Genomic DNA, 25978 nt, shown 5'->3' on the forward strand with positions numbered 1-25978 from the left:
TGTCTTCAAACTTGTAGCAGTCCTGCTTCTACGTCCTAGGTGGTGGAGTGCCTGCCATGCCTGGCTGATCCAGTGGCTTTAGGGAAAGAGTTGTGGATGCTCCGCACTTGAGGGTGGAGGCAGGAGGATGAAACCAGATGCCTCAAACAGGAGAGAGAGCCAAGTATGGCCAGTCACACCTGTCATCTTGTGTGGAGGCCCATAGAGACTATCTAGTGAGACCTTACTCAGGGCCAGAGAATCTGAGCTTGCTTTACCCAGCAGGTTGTGTAAGGAGATGATTTGGCCTCAGGCGTGTTTACCAGGTGTTTGGAAGGGTCTACACTTGGCTGTGCAGTGTACTTTGATCTTGCACCGGGGAGGTCTTTTGCTGCTCCCTTTGGCATTTGTATAAAAAGCCCTTTTGAGTTGGGCATGCACGCCTTTAATCCCAGCACTCGGGAGGCAGAGCCAGGCGGATCTCTGTGAGTTCGAGGCCAGCCTGGGCTACAGAGAGAGTTCCAGGACAGGCTCCAGAGAAACCCTGTCTACAAAAACAAAAAAGCCCTTTTGAATAAACTTCGAGGCTGCTGGGTATTGACCTAGGCCCTCCCAACACAGCTATCCTGTGTCTCTCTGTCTTGCCGTCATCTAGGTCTATCTTTAACATTTCCTCGTTCCTCTCTCCTCCACCCAAGATCCCTTCGTTCATCAGGTGGGAGCAGGTCGGAGCTGGACTCCTACGCTCATGCTGCGGCAGCACTGCTGCAAATCCCAGGAAAGCCCAGAAAAGAGACCCGTGCCTAGGTCCCTCTGGTCACCAGGTTAGGAACACAGAACTACTTTGGGACTCTCTAGCCCCCAGCACCGGGAGCCAAACCATGACTTAGCATCCCCCTGGTATTGGTAATCTGTTACAGCAACAGAAAACAGATTAGACCAGGAAACTAAGACCACACACACTGGTACAGTGGCTATCCTCGGCTTGAACAGTGGCTATAGTGAGTACACACCAAGAATGCTGGACTAGAAGCCTAACTGGTGATCAGTGGCATGTCTGTCTCTTGGGAAGCTATGATGCACATAGAACTGAGGGAGAGTATTTAGTAACATGGTATCTTTGGCATATTATTTTCCAAAGGAAACAATAAACAGTCACAAAATGATATTCTCACTCAAACTGTGTAGCCAAGGATGACCCTGAGCTTCATGACAGGTTTGGAAACTTGTCTGCTGTGTGCAGGGGTCTACCTCATTCTTTTATTTATTTTGGTTTCCAAGACAGGGTTTCTCTGTGTAGTTTTGTTACCTGTCCTGGATCTCTCTCTTTAGCCCAGGCTGGCCTCGAACTCACAGAGATCCACCTGGCTCTGCCTCCTGAGTGCTGGGATTACAGGTGTGCACTTTCACCACCCGGCCCTGTATTTTTAAAGATTTTATGTGTTTGGGTGTTTGCCTGCATATATGTCTATATACTGCATGTATGCAGTGCCCACAGAGTCCAAAAGATCGCTTGGAACTGGAGTTATATAAGGTTGTGATCCACTATTTAGGTGCCTGAACTCAAACTCAGGTCCTCTGTAAGAGCAGCCAGTCTGTTACTGAGCCACCTCTCCAGCCTCTCTAACCTGTTCTTTTAAACATCTGAATACCAATAACTAGTTGTTTTTAAAACTTAAAAACAGGCTCAGGAGATAGCAGCGTCAGTAAAGTGTTTGCTGCATAAGCACTGAGCCTGGAGTCTGATCCCAACTTCCAGGCAAAGGCTACAAAGGCTAGAATTGGTGGCACAGAGACAGGAGGATCTTGGCTTGCTGACTGACCAGTCTAGCCAATCAGTGAGCTCCAATGACTGACCCTACTTCATAAACTAAGATGGAGACTGAGAGGACACCCAGGCCGAACTGGCCTCTACACCCGCATACAGGTGCCTGTCCCCCAACTGTTTGTATATACAGGGCTGGCTTCAGTGGGTGAAGTGCTTGCTACGAATGCATGAGGATCCGAGTTCAAACCTTGAGCGGTCACATCAAAGCCAGGCGTGGTGGTGCACAATCATAACCCTAGTGCTGGGGAGGTAGAGGAGGAAGGCCATGGGACTCTCTGGCCTGGGTGCAAGTATATAGCATGTTTGTAACTCCTCCTGAGGCCGAGGAAGGGGTCGTTCATCTGAAGTCAGCCTGGGCTGTAGACTCTATCTGAGAACGAAAGGGTAGCTAAGGAAATGAGGCCCTGACTGCCCTGAAGGAGTGTGGCTGGACCTGGGCTCCTGCAGGAACAGAAACCTGGAGCAATATCAGCTGGCTGATGCCATAGAGGTTCTCGAGGAGCCTTGGTAGGAGGCTTCGGGCCAGCCTCAGTAAGTGTACACACACACACACACACACACACACACACACACACACACATGACTGTTAGACATTCAGGCATGAAAATAAAGGCAGGCAGACTTTTTTTTTCTTACCTTGCATATGTATGTGGTTTGTGTATATGTGTACAAGTACCTGTGGTTGTTTGCATGTATAGGTGCCCATGTATAACGGAGTGTGCATATGCATTTACATGCAGAGGCTAGAAACTGACAACAGGTATCTTCCCTAACTGCTCTGCACACACACACTTTAAAATTTTCAAATATTTATTTATTCAGAGTATTTCTGTGTGGGTGAGTGCATGCCAGAGCATGTACGTGGGGGTCAGAGGACAACGTGCAGGAATCAATTCTCTCCTACCATGTGGGTCCCAGAAATGGAACTCAGATTGCCAGGCTTGGCAGCAATCACCCTTACTTAGCCATCTCCCTGGCCCTCCACCTCATACATAAGGCAGGGCCTCTGGCTGAACCTGGATCTGGCTGATAGTCAGCATGCTCCCAGGACCCTGGCTCCACCTCCCCTGCACTATGACGGCATGTGGGGCATGAATCTCAATTCTGGTTTCCATACCTGCCACATAAAAGGTCTGCCCAGGCCATTTCCCTGCCCTGGATTTTCGGTCTCCTAGCGTGTTGCGCTGCTGGGAGCACAGGAGAGACCCTCCCTGACAAAGCACAGCCAATCTCAAGCCCCTGGAGACCATCGTTTATTTCTGGTGAATGCCGACCAGGAACACAGCTATTCCCACAGAACGGCCTATGACACCAGAGTCTCAGGATGATGACAATGGAAAACAAGAACATGGGTTTCCTGTTTCTGACCCTGAGGTTTTGGGGCTTAGAGTCTGGTCTTGAAGAGCTGAGTGCCAGGGGTCCTCCCAACACACAGGGAAATCGAGTCTCAAGTACTTCCCTGCCTCAACACATCTGGCTCATTGCCTTCCCTAGAATAAAAGAAAGAAATAACTGAAAGAAGCCCCACTCTGAGTATCTTAATAATGAACAGACATTCAAAACTATTCTAAACCTGTTTCCCCTTCTGCAAAATGAAGGAGTTGGGTGAGCCAGGATAAGTGTTTTGGCCAGGCCATTTCAAAGGGTATATGGAGAGAGCAACAAAGATTCTCTAATATGAACTCCAACAGAGAGGTGGGATGGGGCGAAACTGGAGAGGCGAACATGGTGTGGGAAGCAAGACTGGAGCTAATGTGACTTTGAATGGGCCAAGGCAAGCCATGAACCATCAAATCTGTTTTGACTCATGTAGCTCAGATGACCGTGAACTCCTGTTCTTAACTGTCTCAGCCTCCTGAGACTAGGGTACTAGGTATGCACCACAGGTTTATGTGCTGCTGAGGATGGAACCCAGGGCTTCATAAATGCCAGGTGAGTACTGCACCCACTGAGCTGCAGCCATCTGGTCTACCTGATTGTCTCATCCATTCCTGTGTTCACACCCACTGTAAGCCTATGAAGAGAATTAAATATCCCATTTATTAATTTATAAACCGTAAGAAAAGTGAGATGAGCCTTTCCCTCCCTGGCAAACCTCACATCGGAAAAGGAAAAATGCATTAATATACATATTACAGCAACATCATGGAAATCCAAAAAGACATAATTCATTTTGAGTTCAGCACATTGTCAGGGTCACTCACAGAGACCTCTGTAGTGTCAGGTGTCTGTGTCTTCCCCAGGGAGGAAAACCCACCAGACCACCCTACCAAGGTGCTCCATCTGCAGTGGTAGGCTCTGAACATCTGAAAACCAGCAAGCAGGGCAGATGGGACTGCCTTGAGGCTGGCATTGCCAATGAACTAACCTTAGATACAAAACTCCAATTCATCAAAAGCAGAGGGACCCAACAAACCAGGAGCTGAGGACTGGGGTGCCATGACGCACTTGTCAGCTCAGGGCTTAGAGACGGAGACAGAGGCACAAAGAATGCTGAGAGTTGAAGGTCTGTCTGGGAGCCTTAGTGAGGATGTCTCCAGGCAGGCATGGCACACATGCTCTGAATCCCAGCGCTCAGGAGGCAGGCACAGGTAGATCTCTATGAGTTTGAGGCCAGTGTGGTCCATATTTTGGGACCCTGTCTCAAAAACAAACAAACAAAAACCCAAACTTACAGATACCCCAAACTAAGCCTGAGGCCCGACTGCCAAAGAAGACATGCCACAAACCTTGGGTCCCACCATTTACCTGCTGTGCCCACACCAGAACCCACACCTCTGCTTACAAAAGGTTCTCCTTGTATTGCCACACTGGCCTTGAATTCACAGGCTTGGAAGAGCCTCCTGCCTTGGCTTCCTAAGTAGCTACAACCAACCATAGGTGTAGGTCACCAGGATGAGCCTCCAAACTTTTTGCCTGTTTCTGAGACAGCCTCATTATGTAGCCCAGATTGGCTTCAAACTCATGGTCATCCTCCTGGCTCAGCCCCTGGATGTATGCCACCAGGCCAGGTCCCTAAAACTGATCTTTTTCTTGAGATAAGCTCTCATGGAGTTGAGGCTGGTCTAAGGACTCTGACCTTGCTTCCAGAGTGCTGGGAAGGCAGGCCTGCACCACTGTTGCTTCCTGTGACGCTGGGACAGAAGCCTCTGACGAATGCATGTGAGGCAGGCACGCTACCAACCCAGCCTTAAAGTGACTCTGAGCTAAAGAACTAACACCTGCCTGCTGTCTCAACCACTGGGACACAGCTGTCCCGTCCACTGGGACAGTTCAGATCCTGACCCACATACCATCCCCTCACCAACAAGCGACGCTGTATTTGGTGTGTGGATTCCACCTTCTGCTATTCCAGCTGCAGCTTCAGGACCTCAGCATCACCTGCTACCACAGAGCTCCAAGGGACTGTTCCAACAACAAATATCCCATATTTGAAATGAGTCAAGACTGTTTCCACCTATTGGCTAGCCCTGGTGCAGTGCCTGCCAGGACCTAGGCTCCAAAGTTACCATAGCCAACAAGATGTTCCCCAAAGAAACTTCTTGAGGTCCTAAGGAAATTGTCAACACCATCACCTGGCCTTCTGTGCCATCAGAAGGGTGAGGATGCAACCAAGGTTAACACTGGCCACCTCTTCTAGAGTTCAAGGGCCAATCAGGCCTGGAGTGGAGGGTTGTGTTCTGCTCTGACACCCACAAGGCAGAGGGAGGTCACACCAATGGCTAATGAACCGATGGTCACTGTAAGTCCACCCCAGCTCAGCACTAGCTGCAAGTGGCCAACTGCCTTAGGACATCCTGAAGCACTGTTGCTGGGGACAGGTAATGGTACCTGTTCCTGCTCTCTAGACCTCTGGACTACAGTCCCGCTGTCCTCTCCTTGATGACCCAGATGCCACCTCTGCTGGCTTCCAGGACCGTAGCCACAGTGATGCCAGTTCTGCAGAGTGGGTCCTTGTCACCAGAAGTTCAGACCAGACCTCTGCAATGTACCGAGGGCACCGCTGTGCACCAATGCAGAACGTGGCCTCTGAGCAGCAGAGTGAACCAGGATCTCTCTATGGCGCTCCCTCTGCCCAGAGCCTGTGGCTGTCCATATTGTGGTCACATCCCATAGCCCATCAGGATCTAGGGCTCCCCTGCTGGCCTGCCACATGCTCAGCCAGGCTGCTGGGCTTAGGGAGGTGGTGCAGGAGGCCTGGCCTGGTGGCACCTACACATCATGGCGGCTGAGGGCATAGGAGTTCGGGTGGCTCTGGCGGCCATACTGGAAATGGTCTGTGAGGAGGATGTTGCGATACTGGAAGTCCCCCTGCTGGGGGAAGAGTGCACCATTGTGGGGCTTCTCTATTGGGCTCCTCAGGTGCTCTCTGCTGCTCAGGTCCGATGTAGAGACTGGAAGGAGGTGGCGCCTAGCCTGCTGGTTCGCATCGTACTTGGTCTGTGTGAAAAGAGAGCAATGAGGTACAAGGGAACTTTGGGTGTGGGGGGCATGTTACCCCCAGCACTAAGGAGCCAGAGGCAGGAGGGCAGGAATTATCAGGCCAGCTTATGCTACATAGTGAGTTCGAGGCTAACCTGGGCTACATGAAACTTTCAAAAAAAAAAAAAACCAAACTGAAACAAAACAAAAAAAAAGCATACCACCAAAAAAGAGGTCACCCCAAAACCAAGGACTAGGGATGCTTCTGTGGTAGAACACTTGTGTGGCATACACAAAGCCCTGGGCTCCATCCCCAGCACGGCATAAACCAGGCAGAACAAGCTCAAGGCCTTTCTGGACTATACAAGGCTCTGCTCCAAGACAAACAAACAGAAACAAAGGAAGCTTCAGGCCTTGTGCACCCATGCCGCAGAGCTCGGGACAGAGGCAGGAAGACAGTGAGTTCTAGGGTAGCTTGTGTTTACAGTCCTGCTGCCATGATGGTCTGTGCAGCACAGAACCCACCCACCTTGTTAGGCACCTTTGGAACCAGAGCCAAAATCATCCTTCCCACCCTCCCTCAGCTCCTCCTCGTGACTCCCCTAGGCTATGCCTGGCTGGGGGGCAGTGGCCCCTAATGCTCACCTTGTTGTACAGAAAGACACCCAGGATGGCAGTCATCATGCCCAGAACATTGGTGCTGGTCACTGGATTGCGAAGCATGATGAGGGACACGGTGATGACCATAATCCTTTTGGTGGCATTGGCCACTGAGTAGCTGAGCGGGCTGATGAGGTTGAGGATGCTAAAGGCGATGACATTCTGTGCAAAGTTGCAGAATCCGCTGACCGCCAAGAGCAGCAGTGTCCAGGGCCACTGAGACACATAGGCCTGTAGAGACAGGCAGGGAGCATTAGTAGGGGAGGGCACATATGTACTCAGGCAGACTGTCACCATGGTGTGGTGGTATTTGCTCCACCCATGACCTTGGGCTACAGAGCACAAAGGAGGCAGTGTTTCTTGCTGATGTCTGTGACCTCTTAAAAGGAAGGGAGAGGGGTCTAGAGGCTCTGCTCCTTGCTTCCTGGTATGACTGAACCACGAGGTGGATTTGCTCCCAGTCAGAACAGAGGACAACTTCAGCTGTCTACTTGGTTCCGTATTCGTGAGTGTATTCCCTCAATTTATCCTAATAAACTTCCCTAATACTCCTTCAGCAGACTCTCATGGATTTCTTGAATTATCTGGCACCCAACCATGTGGATCTCAGCCCCATGCACCTCTACTGGGGTTACTTGTGTGTCAAAACCCTAACACAGGCAGCTGCTGGTGAGTTTCTCCACCTTGCAGAGCCCACACACAGCCCAAACCCCCCAGGAACTTCCTGACCCCTGCTCAGGTGACCACCAGGCAGAAGTCACGCAGTGTGTGAGTCAAGCACTCCCAGGCCAGGCAGATCACACGCCTGTGGATCTTGAAACCACTGCCTTCGGAAGCACACATATTCCGCAGCAGATAGAGCACTGTGTTAGAAAGAAAGGTGCCCGCACTAGGCGCCTTTCCAGTTCTGTGCTTGTAGCGGCTGGATCGGGTCACACACACACACACACACACACACACACACACACACACCCCGCCCCCTGCCTGGTCAAAGACTACCAGCAGACTTGCTGCCAATTCCGGGACAACCTGGGCGTCCACCCTCGAGAGCACACGGTCCTGGCAGCCTGGCTCCCCTGCTGCCACCATCACCATTCTGTGGACAGTTGCCACCAGTGTTCTGCCTGCTGCCTCAGTTGTTGTGATCCCGGCAGCTCTACCCAGGTAGGCTTTGCCTGGGTGAGTGTTTGATTCCCAGCAGCCCATTCAGGGAGCCGAGTCAGCTCACACCAGACCTGTTCTGACACTACACCTGCGATACCTGCTGGCCAAATATTGCTACTACACCCAAAATTTGCCCAACCTGGTAATTACCTCTGGAACAGCTGGACACTTAGGACAATCTCTTAAGGATCTTATCTGAGGTAAATTACTTGATAACTTTACACCTTAAATTGACTTATAAACAAACAAACAAACAAACAAATAAATAAAATACATTTAAAATTTTCTTTACAAATTTTAAGTCTCTCATGCATGGTGGATAATATAAACATCCAGGAATTTAAAAGCTTCTTTGTCTATACTATGGAAGAAATTTTACAAGACATATTCAACCTTCCTAGGACATATACAATTTCTTCCAAATTGGCCATTAGCCTAGTAATTTATATCGTATCATTGAAAAAACTGGTCTACTAATAACACCAAAAATGAGACATTAATAGGACTGATACAGACTTTGCAAAGTGGTATTGAGAACTTAAAAGGATTCTTTCTTTGGAATCTGCTAATTTACCACAAGGACTTCAGTCTGCTAATAATAACTGGGCAACCAGATTTAATTCTATTCATAATAAATGTGAATACCTAATGGATAGAAAAGTATATCTCCAGAGCAATCTTACTTCCATCCAGATCATTTCTAAGGAAGAACGATGATCATTAATTGATAGAATAAATTCTTTGGAATCAGCTATTTTTTAAAATCAATTTATTTATTTTTCTATTATCAGCTTGATACAGTATGAATTCTTATCCTAACAGTGAAATATTTCACTGAGGCTTGCCCAGTGATTGAGTAAAACCAAAACTTACTATAAGCCGCAGTCATCCTAGGCCCCCTGCTATATTGCCTCCCTGGTTCTGTGGGATGCAGTCTGGGAATCAGCTTTTTCTAATGAACATAAAAAATTGTTTGATTCCATGAAGTCATTAGAAATATTATAGTACAGGAAGTACAGACTCTAGAAGAAGGTGTAGTTAATCGATTTCAAGCTTTGGAGGAGTCCATGAGAACTGATAATAAGGATGCTAACAAGCAGAAGGTCAAGGCTATAGAAGTCATAACATTACCAGTACCTTAAGGAGTTAGAGATGACTTCCCAAAAGTAACAACAGGTGGCACTGTAGTTTACCCTGTCACCGTTTGTGAAAAGCCAGCAAATGATAAACATCCTAAAGGAAATGTAGCATATATCTGGCAGCCTAGTCATTTGAGAGATTTAAAGAATATCAAGGGAGATGTAGTTCCCTATGGTATACATTCAACATACGTGAAACAGATGTTAAATAAGTGATCTTCTAGAAACAGGATCACACCTAATGACTGGAATATGTTAGTCTCAGCTGTGTTAGAATATAGCAGTTACAATAGTGCAGTTGGTTGAGAGAAGAAGCTAAAGCCTTGAGCAGCAAGGTTAGATTAGAAGGGTTTTGTTTTGTTTTGTTTTTTGTTTTTTGAGACAGGGCTTCTCTGTGTAGCTTTGCGCCATTCCTGGAACTCACTTTGGAGACCAGGCTGGCCTCGAACTCACAGAGATCCACCTGCCTCTGCCTCCCGAGTGCTGGGATTACAGGCGTTCACCACCACCATCCAGCAGATCAGAAGTTTTAAGACCTCTCAAGATCAAATTCTTGGTGAGGGCTGCTTCACTGATATATGTGTACAATCTACCTTTGATGAGCATACATTATCCATATGCCATACAACAGCCTTAAATGCTTGGGAAAGAATTCCAAAGAAACCAACTGAGCTCTACACGAAGGTCTTTCAGGGCTCTAGAGAACCATTTAGATTTTTTTTTTTTTTTTTTTTTTACAAAGACTGAATACGGCTATAAACAATACAATATCAGACCAAGAATTAAGACAAGTATTAACTCAGTCTTTGGCTTTTGATAATGCTAATATAGAATGCAAAAGGATTCTTGATCCTTTAAAGATCAGATCAGCACCCATAGAAGAATGGATCCAATACACAAACAATACTGAGTCTCTTAACCACAGTGATGAGGCTTGGATGGGAGGAGTGATTTCCAAAGGTGGAAGGAGACATCAAAGTACAAAATGTTTTAACTGTGGTACACCAGGTCATAAGAAACTGCACACAGAGCGCTCCTACAAGCAATGCTTCTTCTAGAAATAACCCAACCTTCTGGATTATGTAGATGTGGCAAAGGCCGACATTGGACTAATGAAAGCAGATCAACAAAAGACATACGAGGCAACCCTTTACCAGCAGGAAACACCTCAGAGGGCCTCTCGCAGGCCCTCAAATCAAACGTGGTCCAAACATTTCCAGCCACTATGGAAGAATTTCCCTCCCTAGGACAATTAAATAACCCAGTGCCTAATGTAAAGAATACTGCGCTGAATAATAGATAGATCAAAAACTCCAAAAAACATCATAAAATGAACATTTTGGCAGACCTCAATAAATGAACAAAGACCAAAGCTTACAGTATGAATTAATCACATTATTCTAGAAGGCTTAGTGGACACGGGTGCAGATATGACTATAAGTGTGCCAAATCATGGCATCTGAATTGGCCTCTTTAAGAATTAGATGTCTAATTTCTAGAAATTGGAACCCTATCTCAGGTAAAACAAAATATGAGATGGGTTGAATACATAGGGCCAGAAGGACAGAGAGGAAGGCTGAAGCCATACGTGGCTAATGTAGAGTGAATCTTTGGGATCGTGATCTGTTATTAATAATGGAATATCTCAGAAGTGGAATATAGACCAATTCATGTTTCTGGGAATAATAATAATAATAATAATAATAATAATAATAATAATAAGATACTGTAAAAAAACAGGTGGTGGTGGCATATGACTTTAATCCCAGCACTCAGGAGGCAGAGCCAGGAGGATCTCTGTGAGTTCGAGGCCAGCCTGGGCTACAGAGCGAGTTCCAGGAAAGGTGCAAAGCTACACAGAGAAACTCTGTCTAGAAAAACCAGGAAAAAAAAAAAAAAGATACTGTAAAAAAAAATAGCCACCAACCATTCAGGCTGTACACAAACAGAAATCAACTGCTCTTGAACTCTCAGAGATACCAACGGCCCTACCTATAAAATGGCCAGCTGATAACCTGTCTGGACTGGACAATGGCCTCTGACACAAGGGAAACCACAAGCCTTAAATGGTTGGTTCAGGAGCAGTTAAATGCTCAACATGTTAAAGAATCTACCAGGCCTTGGGATTCTCCTGTATTTGTTATTAAAAAGAAATCTGGTAAATGGAGAACAATGACAGATGAGAGCCATTAGTAAAGTAATTCAACCTATGGGCTCCCTACAGAATAAGATGCCCCTACCCTCTTTGTTACCTAAAGAATGGCCTATTATAGTTATTGACTTAAAAGACTGTTTCTTCACTATACCTCTAAAGGAAAGGATAGGGGAAGATTTGCCTTCACAGTATATACTTATAATAATTCCCAGCCAGTCAAGAGATATCAATGGAAGGTCCTCCCAGAGGGCATGTTAAATAGCCCCACCATATGCCAGTATTTTGTACATAAACCATTGGAAATAATTTGTGCAGTTTCCACAATCTATAATTTATCATTATATGGGTGATATCTTATTAGCTGATCTGAAGTCAGATATGTTAGAAAGCATGTTTAAAGAAGTAAAGAAAGTTTTGTCTCACTGAGGATTACAAGTTGTTCCCAAAAAGATACAAAGAGGAGAATATATTAATTACTTAGGATATAAGATAAATCTACAAAAAATTACACCCCAAAAGGTATGACTCAGGAGAGATTGATTGTGGACTCTTAATGATTTTCAAAAATTTTGATAGGAAGCATTTCCAACTTACAGACTGTCACTGGAATACCTAAAGATGGACTAATAAATTTAGCCAATACCCTAAAAGAGGACAAGGACTTAAACAGTCCAAGAGAATTGTCAGCTGAAGTTGAGAAGGAATTAGCTATAGTAGAAAAGAAAATACCAGGCACATATGGATTGTGTGAATCCAGACCTTAACTGCATTCTGGTCATATTACCCTCCAGACACTCCTCCACAAGAATTTTGATGCAGAGGGAAGATATTATATTGAAATGGGTATTTCTACCACATAAACTGAGTAAGAAATTAAAGAAATATATGAAAAAGAGCTCTGATTTGATTCTAAAAGGAAAATTGAGACTTTGTCAATTGATAGGAATAGATCCAGCAGAAATTGTAATACCTTTAACTAAAGAAATCTCCTTTTTATGAAAAGATAATGAAGACTAGCAAAGAGTCTGCAGTAAATTTTTTGGGACAGATTAACAATTATTAATCCAAAAGCAAGAGAATAGAATTTGGGGTTGGGGATTTAGCTCAGTGGTAGAGCACTTGCCTAGCAAGCGCAAGGCCCTGGGTTTGGTCCTCAGCTCTGGGAGAAAAAAAAGAGAGAGAGAGAGAGAATAGAATTCATAAAAAGAACTGAATGTTCTTCCTCACACTGTATGTCAGACACCAATCTCTGGAGTCCCCACATTCTATACTGATGCAAATAAATCGGGAAAGGCAGGATAAATCAGGAGATAGTAAAGTGGTCCAAAGCCCCTATAATTCTCTACAAAAGGCAGAACTATATGCCATTTTTATGGTACTTATGGACTTCACAGAACCTCTCAATATAGTTATTGACTCTCAATATGCAGAGAGCTGCTTTATATATTGAAACTGATGAATTTATTCCTGATAATACAGATTTTCCACTATTTATATAATTACAGGAAATCATCAGAAATAGGGAACATCCTATATATACACACATCAGATCCCATATGGGTCTGCCAGGACCTCTAGCACAAGGTAAGGATGAGATTGATCAGTTATTAATAGGTAATGAAGTAGAAGCCTCAGAACTTCATTAGAAACACCATGTAAATAGCAAAGGTTTGAAAAGGGATTTTTCCATCACTTCCCAACAAGCCAAGGGAATCATAAAAAAAATGTCCTACTTGTTCCTTCTATAGCTAAACTCCATTACCTGTAGGAAGTAATCCTAAAGGTATACAAAGAAATGAAATTTGGCAGATAGATGTGTTTCATTTTGCAGAATTTGGAAGATTAAAATATGTACACCATACCATTGACACCTATTCAGGATTTCAATGGGCAACTCCTATGAGTTCTGAAAAGGCTGATTCTGTGATTACACACCTATTAGAAGTTACGGCCATCATGGAAATACCTGTACAAATTATGACTGACAATGCTCCAGCATAAGTCTCAAATAAAGTGAAACAACTTTTTTTTGCTTATTACAGTAAGGCATGTTACAGGTATACCACACAATCCCACAGGCCAAGCAGACATAGAAAAATCCAATCAAACTTTAAAGGATATACTGAATAAACAGAAAGAGATAACAATGACCCCTAGAAATAGATTACATAATGCTTTATTAACCTTGAATTTTCTCAATGCTGATGAGAAAGGAACAACAGCTGTGGAGAGACATTGGACAATAAAAAAAAAAACCTCCTGAATTAAACCAACCTGTTTACTTCAAAGATGTGTTGATCTTGGAATGGAAACCAGGATATGTCCTACATTGGGGAAGGGGTTTTGCTTTTGATTCTGCAGGAGAAGAAAAGCTATGGATACTAACAAAATTAATAAAAAAAAAAAAAAAAATTGACTCAAACAGGAGAAACCCCTTGATGAGAAGAAGTAAGAGCTCATCCACTGGTGTGATAATTCTACAAGTTGTAAGAAAAACAAAAAAGGGTCAGGGCAGGGTTCTGTTTCTTATCTTTACAGGATAATAGGAATACCCATCTTCAAAAAACATAAGGCCTTGGACACCCAGAAGTCTACAGCAGAAGGGAAGGACCTATTGGTACCAGTATACTCTACAGGGTAATATCTCACTGCCTAACATCAATATCTCTTTAACTCTAGAAAAGAAGAGCCAACTGGTGTGGAACAGAAAAAAACCAATAATCTAAGGACCATTGTTGTCAAGATTCTATTTCTCTCCATGACTATTCTTGATTTCTTGGAATCCTTCCTCACATGTCATGTCCTCTTAAGATTCAACTTTCTGTTTTGATATTAATAATGTTCAAGTTTTCCACAGTGAAAAAAATAAGTCTTTCCAATAGCAATCTCTAAAGTCTCCAGGAAAAAGATGGGGCCCCACAACGATGATTCTACCTGGTCCAGAATGATGCCATTAAACCTAAAACCACCATTCAACGATCAGCTTTAGACTGCAAACTCTTCAGGGCAGTTTCAAGAAGAGATGGTCAATCGTATTTCACTTCTAGCCAGAACCTCAGATAACTTTACCCATTTATACTGAGACTGGCTACAAACATTACAACTTGTCCTATTGAGACTTAACCATTTAGCTTTCTTACAGGATCTCACAGAGATATCGTTGCCCCCTAAACAATTTCCCCTCTCCCAAAAGTTTTTATTTTCTCAGGGTTACAGACAAGTTGTCATAGGGTTGGGGGTAGGGGACAATAAAACAGACTCAGGATTCTTCTTTGGAAAAGAAAAAAGGGTAACAGATAGGCATAGTATATTAAGGTAGATTATCATATATACTAATAAACAAATTTAGCAAACTATCAGTCTTAGATAATTTCCTCTGATATGGGTTCTTGTATATTGATACAAATTCAAAACAATATGTCATATTATACACATGTTCCTACTCCTATTTGAAATATTTTGTATATTGATACAAATGTAAAATTATACTTGTCATTCAGTATGTATGTTCTACCTCTGTTTAGGATATTTTGTATACTGATACAGATCAAGGATATTGTTATCATATTACCCTATACATTTCTACCTCAGTTTAAGGTATTTTGTATATTGTCACAATTTTGAGGTCATTGTCTGTATACTGTACATTGGTTTACAGATTGCTTACCCTGTTAATATGAATCCTTATTCCTTAGGTTATTTAGGTAGAAAAGACTTACAGATTAATAGTTACCCATGAGTGTCATATCTATAGTTTATTAGTTTGTTTTCTGTATTTACAGAAACTTATATCAGATGGATAGGTAGTCTTCAAACACTTCATAGACCTAGAGAATATGGCATTTAAATGTTTTGAGAACTTAGAATTCTGTTGACATGAGACACAATTGCTCCTGGCAGCACCGATCTTCTCCCAGAGAATGTCGGACTTCTAAGACACTCCATTTGGAAGTTTGTCTTCTTGGCACAAAATGGCCTGCTGGGGAAAGAGCCCTACTGCTGACAGTATGCATGCTGTCCTTTCTGGAAGAGCAGGACACAAGGAAGAGTGACTACTGTTCCTTGACAAGACAGTCGTTCAGAATTCCTGCTTCTGAAAATGGTCTGTCAGATATTCTAGGCCTGTAGCCAAAAGTGGATGATGCCCCTACAGTGCTAAAACCTTGGGTGACTGTCCAGCTGTCTCTGTCAATTCTTGCAATTTTCAAAAGTTGCTTGCTTGCACTTCCTGTTTACTCAGGTAATATTATTTCCTTCTCAGGTCTCTGATGGGGTTGAAGACCAGATAGATTAAATTATAATCCTCTCATAACTTAGCTAAGAACATTTTAAATACCAATTGGAGTAATCTCAGTAATTGGCCATTTACCCATGATCTGGACAAGTCTGGGCATTTAGCATGTCGTTATTGTTTGATGTTGTTATTGTTGGTTGTATTTCCATTTTTGTTTGTTATTACCCATTGTTTTTCCCGGACAATACTTGATAATCATTCTTATTGTATATAGTTTGCATTAGGTCTAGAACCTTCTTTTTTTTTTTTTCTTCTTTTTTTGGTTTTTCAAGACAGGGTTTCTCTGTGTAGCTTTGCGCCTTTCCTGGAACTCACTTTGGAGACCAGGCTGGCCTCGAACTCACAGAGATCCGCCTGGCTCTGCCTCCGGAGTGCTGGGATTAAAGGGTGAGCCACCACCACTGGCAAACCTTCTTATTTAGACAAAAAGGGGAAATGTAGTGATATTTGATCTGCCCATGACCTTGGACTATAGGGCCCGAAGGAGGTGGTGCTTCCTGCCATTGTATGAGATCTCTTAAAAGGAAAGGAGAAGGGTCATGAGGTCCTTCTCCTTGCTTCCTCGCATGATCCAATTGCCAGGTGGATTTGCTCCCCGTCAGAACAGGACGACTTCAGCTGTCTACTTGGTTCTGTATTCATGAGTGTATTTTCTCAATTTACATCCTAATAAATTCCCTAATACTCCTTAAGTAGACTCTCATGGATTTCTGGCTTTAACATGAGGCAGCAGGATGAGGCAGCAGGAGGTGAGACTTTTCTTGAAACAGAATCTCTCATATCATAGCCCAGGTTGGCCTCAAACTGGGGAGACAGGTTTGCTAACACATGACTTTACTGTATCACTGAGCCATTTTGCCAGTTTATGTGATGCCTTATACACGACTTCTGACCCTCCTGACCACCCCACTGAATGGTGCAGTGGTCAAGGGCCATCTCTTGTCAGAAATGCAGAAACAGCCACCAAAGGACTGCAGAGATGGTTCATCAGGTGAGAGAACTGGCTGTTCTCCTACAAGATCTGGATTAGATCCCACAGAAGGACCACAACTGCCTGTAGTATCAGTCCAGGTTACCACATGCCTTCTTTGACCTCTGAGGGGACCAAGCATACATGTTGTAAGTGGACATACACACCCATACACATAACATTTAATATTTTTTCTTTACAAGGCCACCAAAACAGTGTGTGTGGCAGGGTGCTGCTTGCTTCAGGAACCCCACCCCTGCCTCCTGGTGTACACACTGGCCTCACCACTGCTCTGCCAGCACTTCCCACTGAGCCATCTCCACAGCTCCCTGCCTCCAGAACATTTTGTAAAGCTGGAGCACAGACAAAGCTGGGCAGTGGAGCACATGCAGCACACAAATGAAGTCACAGGTTTCAGCACCCCAAACAATACCAGACAGACTAGAGGAGATGGGTGACAGTATCAACAGCTGAGGCCTTCCAGAGTGGGGCGCAGAGCCCCAGAGCCCACCACCCATCCTCAGACAGCTGCCTGGAGAATGCAGCAGCCCAGCTAGGACACTGGGCAGTCCCAGGCATCCGCTTCCTCAGACGGCCCTCAAGCCCATCCTCCTGCCCTGCTGCCAGTTCCCAGGCATCCTGTGGGGTCATAAGTCCCAGCTTGCCTGTCTCTGGACATGGTGGTTAGCAGGCATGCCAGCTGGTCACCAGGGGAAGGAAGAGTTACAAGAATGACCCACAGAGTCAACCAATTCACGCAGGCATTGTGGGCACACTTTCTACTCCAGCACTCAGGAGGCAGAGAAAGGAAGATTAGGAGTTTGAAGTCACCCTGGGCCACATAATAGAGGACATAGATAGATCCTGCCTCAAAAACAGCGAAGGTGAGCTGGGAAGACAGGCAGCTCAGTTAGGAAAGTGCCCGAGTTCAGACCCCAGCACCCATGTGAAAAGACAAACCCAAAACTAAACCAAAATGGAGCTGCACATACATAGAGACCCATCGCTAGAGGCAGGAAGCTCGAGGACAGACACAGGTAGAGCTTGAGGTTTGGCAGCCAGCCAGTCAGTGAGATCTACCTCAAAAAGACAAGGCGAGCTAGTGAGGAAAGTGCAGGAGGCTGAACTCTGTTCTCCACAGGACACAGACACACTGCTAGTGCTCGTACGTACACACATGCACGTACGCACGCATGCACGCACGCACACACGCACACACCCCAAAGGGAAGAGAAGGAAAACCATAAGGAGCAGAAACTGGATGCACTTTCTGTTCCAAAGCTTCCTCAGGAGGGGGGGTGGGAGGGGAATTGCTACACACAAGTCAAGAGCCCCAGGCGCTGGCTGGGCAGGAGTCGGCTGGGGTTACTGGGGTTGCTGCTCTGCTCCCGGCAGCCCTGCCCCTGGCAGGGAGGACTTGAGCTTCAGACATCTGTGCTGGGGCAGAGAATGACAAAGGCGATAGCTTCTTTGCAGACAGAACCACAACTAGACCCTGAATGGCTTCCTGACAAAATGCCCTCCCAGCCTACTTAGTACTCACCCTCTCTTTAAACCCAGCAACTGCAATGGTAGTTTGTCCCTAGCAGACTGTTACGGAATAAACAGAATCACACAACCCACGCCTCTTCCATTCAGTCTAGGTAGAAAGAGGTTAGAGGGTATTTTTCACTGCTACGTAATACTCCGTTTCGTGAACAAACCAGCTTTTCTTCATTTGTTGAAGGCTGTTTCCAGTTCCAAATAAAAACAGAGTTGATATAACATTCATATAATGGCTCAACCAGGTCTCACTCTGTAGCCCAGGCTGTTCCCTCACTCTCTCAATCTTCCGCATGATTGCAGGGTGACAGGATTACAGACACTGCCATTACACTGCACTAGGCAATGTCCATCGACTGGTCTCCCACAAGCATCACCACACAGCAGCCGTGCCCTCAGAGGCTTTGCTATCTTTTTTTTTTGTTGGGGGGGGGTGTGGATTTTCGAGACAGGGTTTCTCTGTGTAGTTTTGGAGCCTGTCCTGGAACTCGCTCTGTAGACCAGGCTGGCCTCGAACTCACAGCCTAGTGCTGTTTCCGTTCTTTTTTTTCCTTTTTGAAAATGTTTTTAATTGGCCGGGTAGTGGTGGTGGTGGTGGTGCACACCTTTAATCCCAGCACCTGTGAGGCAGAGCCAGGTGGATCTCTGTGAGTTCAAGGCCACCCTGGTCTACAGAGTGAGATCCAGGACAGGCACCAAAACTACATAGAGAAACATGTCTTGAAAAAACAAAACAAAACAAAAAATGTTTTTAACTGAAATAAAAATCGTATCACTTCTCATATCTCTTTCCTTCTGCCAGCCCCTCGTAGGCGCCCTAATTTGACAGCCTTTTTCTTTATTATTGTTACATACACACAGGTATGACTACAGCCCGCTGAGCCTGTCATTGTGGTCTGTGTGTAGGGTTTCAGAGCTGACCACTCCGCACTGGACAACCAGTGAGGTCCTCACACTGGGAGCGGCTGACTCTCCCCTCCCAGCTGTCATCAGCTGCCTGTAGGTCTGTCTAAGGCGGACCCCGTGAGATTTCTCCCTCCCGGATTGGATGTCCACCGGTGCTCCGCCATCTTGTTTACACAGCCGTTCACAGTGGACTTCCTGGCATTCTGGCTCTCATAATCTTCCCGTCCCTCTAAGCAGATGTTCCCTGACCACAGACACAGGAGCTGTGACGAGGGTGCATCCACCCGAGCCCATTGTGCAGCTGTGGCCTGCTGGGATGGGCTCCGTTTGGCGTGAAGAGGCCCCTGTATGAGGGGAGCTGCACTCATCCAGGAAAGGTGGCTCAGCGTAGAGGGTCCAGAATTATCTTTCTTTGAGACAGTGTCATGTAGCCCAGGCTGGCCTATGTACCTGAGGACAACTTTAAGGTCTTGACCCTCTGGCATGTATCCCCAAGTACTGGGGAGACACCACTTTAGTATTTTAAAAAATCGTGGCATCTGTGTCCATGTGTGCCATGGTGCCTGAGGTCATCGGACACTTTGCGGGAGTTGGCCTGCTCCCTCCACCATGTGAGTCCTAAGGATGGAGCATGACAAGCACCTGCACCTTCTGGGCTCTAGAACCTGCCCAGGACCCGAATGGCAGGAGACACTGCAGTGCTCGGCCTTTACTTGAATCCTGTACAGAACGCTGCTGGGCTTCAAACTCTAGCAGCCCATGGTGACCACAGGACGCTGTGTGGGGGTGATGCCCACTAGCTGCTGCCTAGGATTTCCTTTTCTTTTTGAGACAGGGTCTCAAGTAGCCCAGGCTGGCCTCAACCTTGCCAAGGATGACTCTGAATTCTGATCCTATCTCCACCTCCTGAGTGTTAGGACGAGAGGTGAGTGCTCCCTTGTCTTGTGTGTGGTGCTGGGTGGAGCCTGGGCCTTGAGGGGACAGGGCAAGCACTGTCCTGGCCATAGCCAGGCCAGAGTCACAGTCCTGGACATGCAGTTCAGCACCTGTTGGCTTTTGCAAGTGGTTCTCATAGCAGGGACAACTTCACCGAGGAAGCAGAGGCAGAGTGAAGAGGGAGAGAGCCCCTCCTCAAGGACATGTCCCAGTTCTTCACTTCCTCCTACCAGATGTGCTTCCACCAGGTCCCACCATGTCCAACAGCTTTTAGTGAGGCCAACCCTTTCCCAGTGGTCAGATCCAGACTGTGACCACACCACACTAGAAAGAGTGCATGTGTGAGTGTACATGGTGCACACGCACCTGTGTGTGTGTGTGTGTGTGTGTGTGTGTGTGTACTCGAGCACTCGAATGTGCTCAAGCGAGGACTGGAGCATAAGGTGGCTGTATCTAAGACTGCAAGAGGCCAGCCTCTCTCTTCCCAGGACTTCAGTTCCTAAGCTGCTCACAGGGTTCTGGGTTCTAGTCCATTTGGATTTAGAGTTTTGAATTAGAGACTTAAATACCGACAGTACAAGTGCAAGCCCCTCCTGGAGGCCACTGCAGCAGTCTTCAGAGTGACGTCATCATCTGTGTGCTCTTAGCACAGTCAAGCATGCAGACAGAAACCCTTAGAAACCCTGAGCTTGCAAGGTAAATGTCCTCTGCCCACACCAATCATCTCTGGTGCTCTGTCGGTGCTGGAAAGCTGACGGACACAGGACAGAAGGAGCCCTGGCTCTCAGACTCTTGTTTGAGATTGATTTCTCCCTCTCATACAATGTCACAGGATGTGGCAGGAGCCCTCGGAAGAACCCACTCCATGCTGGACCTTCAGTCTCCAGACCCGAGAGCGAAAGATTCCTATTTTCTAAGCTAGCCTGCCGCAGGTATTCTGTTACAGGAACAGAAAACAGACACCTCTACCTAGCACAGATAGATGGCCAAAGAATGCCCCTGGATGAACACATGGCTACAGCGCCTTAGAAAGCTAGTAAAGACGCATGCAATTCTCAGCAGCTCCAACTCACCAGGTCGCTGCTCACCAGGAAGGTGGAGAGGTCCACCAGAACCCACGTGGGGATCATGAAGAACACGGCATGACAGCCCAGGATGTTGAGCAGCCGCAGGTGGTGGATCCTTGAGTCCCTCAACACCTGAGGGAAGAGCACCTCATTAGAGCCACTGACACTCGGCCAGCAACAAGGCCTGGGTTTCCAGTTCCCAGCATGAGACTGGAATCCGACAGCCAACCCTGGGTATCAGACCAGCTTGCTCATTTATGAAGGAACATAGTCATGCTTGGACACTGTCTGTGGACGAGGGACCAACAGAGGAACAGAACCAACCCAGCAACACACACGCTGGGGAGGCGGAGTGAACCAGATATTCTGAAGCCTTCCCACCAGTGTTTTTTATTTGCAGCTGGTGCCGTGCCCTGTAGCCTAGGCTGGCCCAGCACTCATGGAAATCCTGCCTTCATCCCACATATGCTCACGACAGGCAGGGACCACCATGCCTGGCTGATATCCTCCTGAATTGAGTCCAGATTGGTTTAGCCTGTTGAGCACCACCAGGCAATGCCAGGCTAAAGCCAGAAACAGATCCTAACCCAGACCATGGACTTCAGGTGTACCGCAGGTGGATGCCCCAACCCAAGCAGCCAGAAGCACTCTCTGCAGAGGCTTACAGATGTATTTCTTACAACAAGTTGGAAATAAGCCACATTCCTAAGAAGGGGACCCACTGTGCTGAAGGTGGCACCCAGCTGCCCTGAGCTTTAGTCGTGACTGAGCTTTGTAGCAGGGTGACACCACCCAGTGACAGTAAATGAGCACAGCCAGAAGAGATGAGATCAGTGACCACAACTCAGAGGAAGAGCATGCTCAGCATGGGAAGGAAAGGAGGGGCTGGGCGCTGGCTCAGGCACTAGGACCCAAGTTCAGATCCCTAGCACCCACACAGAAGTTGGCCATGGTGTCAAGTGTATGTAAAGCAAGCACCTGGTGGTGGGTACTGCAGGCAGATCCCAGGAGTTCATGGAACAAAATGGGCTGGGCAGGTTTAGTGGGAGATAATGTGGAGAGGCTGATAAGATGGGTCAATGGGTAAGGGCTTGCCACGAAGTCTGAGGACCTGAGTTCAATGCTCAGGTCCCACACAGAAGAAGGAGAACTGACTTCTGCAAGTTGTTCTCTTGGCCTCCACACTAGGTCATGGCAGGTACCCTTGCACATATACACTAAGTATATAAATAAAATGTAAAGAGAAAACTTGTAAAAGAAAAGGAACAAGAGAGATTAGCAGAGTGGGTTAGGTTTAGGTTTGGCTTTCAAAACAAAATAAGGGACAGAGATTTGGGCAAACAGAAGGCACAGGAGGGTCTGATCTGACCAGTCAGCTTGAAGTCACCACCCTCAGGCGAGCAGAGCCGGGGCAGGGCCCACACACCTTTTTGGAGAAGATGTTCTGAAGGGAGAAGCACAGTGTGGCTGCCAGGGCGCTGACCAGCCCCCACACGTCGAAAGACAGCTCTGTGACAGTGGCCAGTAGGACTCCGCTGATGATGGGGACCAGGGACAGGTACACCTGCAGGAGGGTAGAGGGGTTCAGGTGGGCCAGGGCTACCCACCACCCAGATCTGCAGGAAACCTTGGGTGGCCCTGTGCCTGACCTGGGGAACCCCATCTTCCTCCCTGGGAAATGCCACCTGCACCTCACAAGGCACTTCATGCCCAGCATCCTGGCACCGGGAACCTGTGGCAGGATGGTCACCAAGAGTCTCAGGTCTGGGGCCAGCGAGATGGCTGAAAGAAAAAGGAACTTACCACTAAGCCTGACAGCCCGAGCTTGAGGCTGGGTAGGAGAGAACTGACTCCCCCAAAAGCTATCCTCTGACCTCCATACAGACAGACACAGAAAGGTAAACACATACATAAATGGGGGGGGGGGGAGGATAGCCTGGGCTACTTTCAAATCCAGACTCAAAAACTAAACAAAACCCAACAAGGTAGAAAACCAGGTGGATTTCCAGTCAGAGATTTTTGTATAAAAAACAAAATCAGGCCCAGTTAGTTGGTAACTAGTAGGACTCAGCAGGTAAGGGCCCCAAATCTGAGTCTGATCTCCAGGACTCTGTGGAAGGAAAGAACCAACTCCTGCAAATTGTCCTCTCAGCCCCGTGTGTACTCACGTCCCCACAAAATAATACATGTAAAAACAACGCAAGACAGGTGAGGTTTTAGGAGCAGAGGTTCTGTCCCCAAGGGAAGTGGCCACTGGGACTTGAATGCCTGCTGCCCCTGCACTCCTGGCCACAGTCCACTCTCCCTATTGGCATCCCACATCTTCCCTAGAAGAGGATTAAGGGGCTGAGTTATCTGTCTTGCAAAGCGTTCCCTGACCAAGAGGGCCAATCTCCAGGTCCTGCACTTGTGAGGTTCCTGGCATCTTGTCAAGCCAGGTACAATGTCCCCAGTGACAAGGAAAAACTGATAAACACAAGGTATGTTATCAGGTGACACACCTGGCTGCCTCCCCAGCAACTCTGACCCCCAGGAGGCCAGCCCCACCTGACGGGGACTACAGAGTGCAGACAGGGCTTGCCAGGATGAAGATGGGCCTGAGAACAAAACTCAGCCAGAGGTGGCCCAGTTTTACACAGTGAACCAGGGTAAAGCCACTCTGAGCTAAATCACTAATAAGAAATATACAGGAAGTGAGCATTCATATTACAGGGAGAGGTGGCTTCTAGCTAGGACACTGGCATCCCCACTGCACGAAGGGCACAGTGCGCACAGTTCTTGCCCTCTAGCTAGCTTCAGGCCAGGAAACATCTGGCCTGGCCTCTTCCTCAGGCAGCCTTGAGCTCTAGGTGCTGTCTGGGATCCACATCCAGATAATCACAACCCCCGGCCTTTGAGTCCTCAGCAAGGGCTCCACACTGACCTACAACATTTTTCTTTCTTTCTTTCTTTCTTTCTTTCTTTCCTTCTTTCTTTCTCTCTCTCTCTCTCTCTCTCTCTCTCTCTTTCTTTCTTTCTTTCTTTCTTTTTTTTTGGAGACAAGGGCTCTCTACAGAGTCCTGGAACTCACCATGTAGACCAGGCTGGCCTCAAACTCACAGAGATCCACCTGCCTCTGCTCTAGTGCTGGGATTAAAGGTTCGTGCCACCATGACCAGCTCTAAGACTTTTTGAGACAAAGTTCAGCTCTGAAGCCTAGACTGTCCAGACCTCTCCATCCTCCTGCCTCAGCATCCTGAGTGCTAGCAGGACAGACCCATGGTACCATGGCAGGCTCCTGAAGGTTTTAATTCTAAGAACTGGCTGGGTTGTACCATCATCGAACTCCTCTGGCCCAGCGTCTCCCATCAGATCCAGAGGCCCACTGCCGAACGAGGACATGACAGCTCAGCAGGTAAGGGCACCCTCGGGCTTGAATCTCATCCCGGGAATCCCCACCGTGGAAAGATAAGATGGACCCCTGTCCTCTGAGCTTCACACACACGAGGCGGCACAACATACACACACAGATCAATGTTAAAAAATAGGAAAACCTGTCCCAACTTAATTTGTTTCGGGGTGACTTCCCAAAACGGGACCAAACAGACATCACTCTACCAGCAAACCAAGGGAGGAAATCAAAACAAAAAGGAAGAATATAGACCCCTGGGGGACGTGGCACTCGGAGACAATAAGCAAGAGATTGTCCAGAAACATCTCCCCTTCACACACACCTGCTGTCTGATAAGTGAGCGCGGGACACTAGGGAAGGCCCAGACTGACACCTTGACTTCCTTATTTGACAGGAAGCCAGAGGAACGCCACGGTCCAACCACGTCATCAACCCAGCCAGCTACCGGGAATCCCGCCCTGCCCAGGGCTTCTGCCAGGGTTACCTTGGTGCTCTGTTTTTCCTTCATGATGATCCGGGACAGGAGGACCACCCAGATGGGCATGGTGGCCTTGACTGCAAAGAGAGGAAAGGCACTCAGCGGGCAGTCCCGGCAGCCTGCGCACCCGACGCCGGAACTTCTCTCTCTGCAAGGCGTCCTCCCGACCCCAATAGCTGGAGTCAGTTCTGCTCGGCACTCGGTTAACTCCTCAGACCTTTTCCAACCCGAGCCTCCTCCGCGCTTGGCGGCGTCTCAGTTTGACGGCCCATATACTCGTCCCCACACTTCGAAGCCCCAAGCGGCGCGCCCCGGCCCGCGTCCGCACCTACCGGTGTGCGCGTAGGACACCGGCACCTTCCAGATACTGATGTGCGCCGACACCGACGCGAAGTACTTGCCGAAGGCGAGCGGCAGCACGTAGCGCGGATAGAAGCGCGGCGGCAGCAGCGGGCCGGACGCCGGGTGCGGGCCAGGTCCGGGGCCCGACACGGGCGGCGCGGGCGGCACGCGCCAGGCGCGCAGCAGCGGCGGCAGCCCGGCGCACAGCGCCAGGATGTGGCACAGCGACACGGTGACCGGGAACGGGAAGGCGCTCAGGATCACCTTGTTGACCACGTTGCCGCCCGCGCTCAGCGCGTACCACAGCAGACACAGCGCCGCCACCCGCGCGCCCTCGCGAGCCCCGCCGCCGCCACCTGCGCCGGGGACCCCCGCGCCCGCGCCGGGACCCGCGGCTGCCGCCGCCGCCATCCTGCCAGAGCGGCCACCCCTTCCCGCCGGACGACCGCCCGACGCGGGCCGGGGGCGGGACAGCCCGGGCGGGCGCGCCGGCAGGAGCCGGCCACCATTGGCCGCCGGGTCTGCGCGTCATCGCCGCTCGCCATTGGCCGTCTCCCACGCGTCATCACCACGCGCCCGCCGACGCGCCCGCAACCACGTCTCCGGCGAGGGCCCCACCCCACTTGAAAGCTTTTCCGAGAGAGGCGGGTCCGAGCCCGGAAGGCGTGCCGTGGGCCCGCGCGTGCGCGAAGTGGCTTTCCACGC

At 47.8% G+C, this 25978-nt stretch overlaps 1 protein-coding gene across 1 annotated transcript; it reads right to left on the minus strand.

The window, feature by feature from the left end:
- Window positions 1–4428: 4428 nt before the first annotated feature.
- On the minus strand, window positions 4429–25753 carry Slc35e1 (solute carrier family 35 member E1). The gene is made up of 6 exons (XM_036166643.1): window positions 25264–25753; window positions 24938–25008; window positions 22489–22626; window positions 21069–21194; window positions 6875–7120; window positions 4429–6247 (listed from the first exon to the last, which is right to left on the minus strand). The coding sequence occupies exons 1-6, from the start codon at window positions 25682–25684 to the stop codon at window positions 6020–6022; spliced, it is 1230 nt and encodes a 409-aa protein (XP_036022536.1). The 5' UTR covers window positions 25685–25753; the 3' UTR covers window positions 4429–6019.
- Between the last annotated feature and the right edge of the window lie 225 nt (window positions 25754–25978).

Source organism: Onychomys torridus, chromosome 17 (genome assembly GCF_903995425.1).
Source record: "Onychomys torridus chromosome 17, mOncTor1.1, whole genome shotgun sequence".
NCBI lineage: Eukaryota > Metazoa > Chordata > Mammalia > Rodentia > Cricetidae > Onychomys > Onychomys torridus.